The following is a 5,000-nucleotide window of genomic DNA, read 5'->3' on the forward strand; positions in this document are numbered from 1 at the left end:
ACGTTTAAGGATACACATAGTTTTGTGTTTGGTACGTTATATCCGTCTGGCGGATTGTGAGTTTATAAAAACTAAACGCATAGTATCAATTGAAAACGGTTAGGATAATGAAATTTGGGACTACAGTCATCTTTTTTTTTCACTCAGGTGGATTAATTGGATTTAAATGTCATAGTTTGGATATCGAAGTCATTTTCTTAGTATCTTTTTAAGGACTCAATTTTGGATCATCTAAAGCAGGCCTTGAACCAGGAACCTCCAAGTAGAAAGGCAGCAGCCTCTTATGGTGCTAACACTACTGTATTATGAAGATCTATCCAGGACGCAAACTCATTACCGCAATCGTGCACTGTCGCAAACCCGCCCGGAAGCTTCATCACAACGCACCGTTCAACTTGATGCTCTGTGGTTTCTGGCTCTTTATCACAACGGGTACATGTTGGACAGGTGGCAAGTCCCCACTGATGTAGTGAGCTGTTAAGTGTTGTTAAGCAAGTTCGACCGAAGCCGACTGGCTGCCACCCAATGCCTCCTCTAGCTGGTGGAAAAGCCTGACAACTTCTCCCTCAGTTTCGGGGAGTCGATGTCCTCGCCCCCCTCAAGGGATTGAATTCGTCCAAACCGACTTCTATCTCGTATATGCAGCTCTGTTCGAAGTCAGGGAAGCTACGTACCAGGGTTGCCGGGATTTACAAAGGCAAGCGTCATTTCTCTAGACCACAAAGTTAGAAGCATCCTTATAGATAATATATAGGGAATAATAGTGTGATGTTACAAAATTGGTTCCAATCTCCTTGGAGTGTAAAACCAGTCCTTTGGAGAACTTAAAATGAGCTTTTATATAGCGCAATATCCACTAAATGTGCTATAATCGCTTTACAAGACGTCCCTGGCCAACAGCAACATTTAACATTTAGGACGGGACATGACGCCTGTTAGGCGATATTACATTTTTTTCGGACAGAAACAACGCTGTTAACGGCCAGGTACTCATTTTACACCTGAGTACGGTGAGAGAATGTGAGTAAAGAGCCTTCTCCAAGGACTCAACTATGCGCCGAGCGAGGCTCGAACCCAGGACCTTCCGATCCGAAAGCGCATACCACTAGACCACATAGCAGCACAAGTACTTGAGAACTTGATCTTCTTTTCTAACTTAAATAAATGCTATTCGTCAATAAAGACCATCCATCCTCATTCTTTCATTAGGATCTGCCTATACATCCTGCAACCTTTTGAATCAATATTATGTAAGCTATTCAATATCAGTCCTCCGGAGGACTGGTTGCACACTTCCAATGAATTTTGACCCGGAAGAGAGGAAGGTGAGTGTGTCATCACGACTTCTGCTCCTTATTATGATTAAAAATAATAATCCTGTGTCCTTACGAGACATCCCCCAGCATTCCTTGTAGCCATCTTTTTTGTTCTTGCACTCCTTGGCACACCGACCTTGGTCCATGCCCGGCTCTATGATGGATTCGGCCTTGATCTTCTTGGAAGGGATGGGAAGGAACCAGCAAGGACCTGACAATAGGGAGCAGATGGTGATGATGATAATGATGATGGGGGTGATGATGTTGATGGTGATCATGGTGATGATGATGATGATGATGATGGTGGTGATTATGATGATGATGATGATGATGACGAAGATGATGATGATGATGATGATGATGATGATGATGATGATGATGATGATGATGATGATAATGACGATGGTCCCGGTGGTGTGGTAATGGTAGTGTTGGTGGGAGTGTGATGATGATGATGATGAAGATGGTGGAGGATATATTCTATTGATTATCACTTCTCCCTCTCATTTTACTCATCCTCCTACTCAACCACCACCACCACCACCACCACCACCTACTACTACTACTACTACTACTACTACTACTACTACTACTACTACTACTACTACTCTACTACTACTACTACTACTACTACTACTAGTAATACTACTACTATTATTATTAGTATTATCATTATTATAATTGTTATTATTATTATTATTGTTATTATTATTATTAATATTATTATTATTAGTCGGAGTAGTATTATTAGCATCATCATCGTCATCATCATCATCATCATCATCATCATCATCATCATCATCATCATCATCGTCACCTTCTTTCATCTGACAGATATAGGGCAATCTCTCGTTACACTTGGTAGCAACGAAAGTGCCTGTGTCATCCATCTTAGCACATTTTTTATCATCATTGAAATCATCTTCAACATCTGCCGTAGCGGGGGTCGTCCTATAGTCGCCGCATCCGTGCCAGAGACAAGGTTTGCCGGGATTTGGTCGATACAGCCCTGTCCACACTGGTTTACCCAATCTGAAATTTTGTGAAAAAGTAGTCATCTACTACGAATGTCATACCTGGAACATAGAAATAATAAGGAATTTCTTGAAGATGTAGAAAAAGTAGTGAGAAGACCATTGCTTGCAATGGCGAAAAGAACCGTAGGATCGGAAGGTCCTGGGTTCGAGCCTCGCTCGGCGCATAGTTGAGTCCTTGGAAAAGACCCTTTACTGACATTCTCTCACCGTACTCAGGTGTAAAATGAGTGCCTGGCCGTTAACAGCGTTGTCTTAGTCCGAAAAATTGTAATATCGCCTAACAGGCGGCATGTCCCGTCCTACATGTTAAATGTTGCTGTTTACCAGGGACCCCTTGTAAAGCGCTTTGAGCACATTTAGTGGATATTGCGCTATATAAAAGCTCAATTTAATTTAATTTAATTAAAGAAGGAAACTTTAATTGTTTAGATATCTGGTCAGACATGACAGCTTGTATAAGACAGTTATGCAAGGAACGCTTGAAGGCCAACTGAGAAGATAAAGATCTGAATAAATTAAATATGTATGAAAGAGTTTCATATTGTTTCATACACACTTTGACAGATCTTTATTATTATTTTTTTAAATTTTTTTTTAAATTGAGCTTTTATATAGCGCAATATCCACTTAACGTGCTCAAAGCGCTTTACAAGGGGTCCCTGGTCAACAGCAACATTTAACATGTAGGACGAGACATGACGCCTGTTAGGCGATATCACAATTTTTCGGACAAATACAACGCTGTTAACGGCCAGGTACTCATTTTACACCTGAGTACGGTGAGAGAATGTGAGTAAAGAGTCTTTTCCAAGGACTCAACTATGCGTCGAGCGAGGCTCGAACCCAGGACCTTCCGATCCGAAAGCGAGTGTCATACCACTAGACCACATAGCCGCATATTTTACACTGCACTATCTGGATACTCTTTTTCAGATCTTTATCTTGCACTAGTGCTCCATAATTAATCACTTTCAACTGGGGAAGGGAAAGACAAAGTAACATGTGGCTGGAAATTGGAAAACACCAAGGAATGGACAAGAATAACGTTGTATGAGTTGACAGAGAGCACTCTTACTTCTTACCATAGCCGTCACTGCCTTTAGTCAGGTACTCGTTCACAACTGAGTCGAGTGGGGTAAGGTGTGTAAAGTGTCTTACCCAAGGGCAGAGAGTAATCTCGGGGTCATAATTTTCCACGATCACTGTCACCCCATCATGCTAAACATTGTTTGACTTCTGTGACACGACGAGATACCGTACCGCTCAATCCGAACCACGCATTATTATTTTGCAATGCGGCCCAGGCACAGTGAATGCTCTTTACTCGCATTCTCTCACCGTAATCAGGTGTAAAATGAGTACCTGGTCGGTAAATGTAATAGCGCCTTGCAGGCGTCATGTCTTGTCCTACATGGTCAGTGTTGTTGTTGTCTTTAGGCCCCTAGTAAAGCGATTTTAGCACATTTATCGGATAATGCCCCGCATAAAAGTATATGTTTTAGTGTCCTTTGCAGTAATCAATCAATTCGGATTTGAATTAGATAATATAGAAATATCTCAAGAACCATTTTCTTATCTTTCCATCTACTACAGTATAAAAAATAAATATGATCACCTATGTAGTGGGAATAATGTTTTCAAAGTTAAGCGCATTGAGTATGGGGAAGAAGAAGAAGAAGAAGAAGAAGAAGAAGAAGAAGAAGAAGAAGAAGAAGAAGAAGAAGAAGAAGAAGAAGAAGAACGGTTATGTGGTCTTTGACACTCGCCTTCGGACAGGAAGGTCCAGGGTTCGAGTCCCGCTCTGAGCAAAGCGCGTTGAGCGCGTTTAGTCTATATTGCCCTATATAAATGCTCATGTTTTGGAGAAGAAGAGGAAGAAGAAATTGATGACGTCACTAACTGTTGATATCCTTCATTCCAGCCGAGATACAAGTCCAAGATGGAAATATCTACCGTCGCCATAGCGATGTCATCCAGGTTGACCAGATGGGCTCCATATCTGGTGCAGGTGTCTCTGGCAGAACTCCAAGTCGCTGGGTTGGTGTGCAGGAAGTACAATGTCTTAGAGGAACTGATTTCTTGGACAGCTGTATTCAGAAAAAACGAAGGGGGAGAACTTAATGGGAGCGATTTCAGGAAGGTATTGGTTGTGTTGGATTTTCTTCAGCTAGTAACAATTGATAATGATGATGATGATGATGATGATGATGATGATGATGATGATGATGATGATGATGATAATGATGATGATTCTAGTTATGTCATTAACAGTGTTATTGTTATTAATTATAACAAAAATAATGATGATGATGATGATGATGATGATGATGATGATGATGATGATGATGATGATGATGATGATGATGATGTGATAATAATAACAACAATAATAATAATAAAAACAACAATAGTAAAAATAATAATAATAATAATAATAACAACAACAATAATAATAATAATAATAATAATAATAATAATAATAATAATAATAATAATAATAATAACAATAATAATAATAATAATAATAATAATAATAATAATAATAATAATAATAATAATAATAATAATAATAATACCCTACTTCATCAACCTTATTTTGTAAATCTGCGACTGTTTAAATCACAAAACCGTTTGAACCAAAAGAGGA

The 5,000-nt window shown here is 39.5% G+C and overlaps 1 protein-coding gene across 1 annotated transcript in view; it reads right to left on the minus strand.

Annotated features, from left to right (window-relative positions):
- The window catches only part of LOC144977808 (uncharacterized), a 15,168-nt gene that overhangs the window by 6,437 nt on the left and 3,731 nt on the right, over positions 1 to 5,000 (minus strand). The window contains exons 2-4 of the mRNA XM_078923202.1: positions 4,254 to 4,440; positions 2,134 to 2,348; positions 1,390 to 1,527 (exon numbers count right to left, since the gene is read on the minus strand). Coding sequence (XP_078779328.1) covers positions 1,390 to 1,527; positions 2,134 to 2,348; positions 4,254 to 4,440 — 540 coding nt within the window. The remainder of the gene's footprint in view (positions 1 to 1,389; positions 1,528 to 2,133; positions 2,349 to 4,253; positions 4,441 to 5,000) is intronic.

The sequence above is a fragment of the Berghia stephanieae genome, chromosome 8 (genome assembly GCF_034508935.2).
Source record: "Berghia stephanieae isolate SIO BIC M18660-M18661 chromosome 8, UCSD_Bste_1.3, whole genome shotgun sequence".
Lineage (NCBI taxonomy): Eukaryota > Metazoa > Mollusca > Gastropoda > Nudibranchia > Aeolidiidae > Berghia > Berghia stephanieae.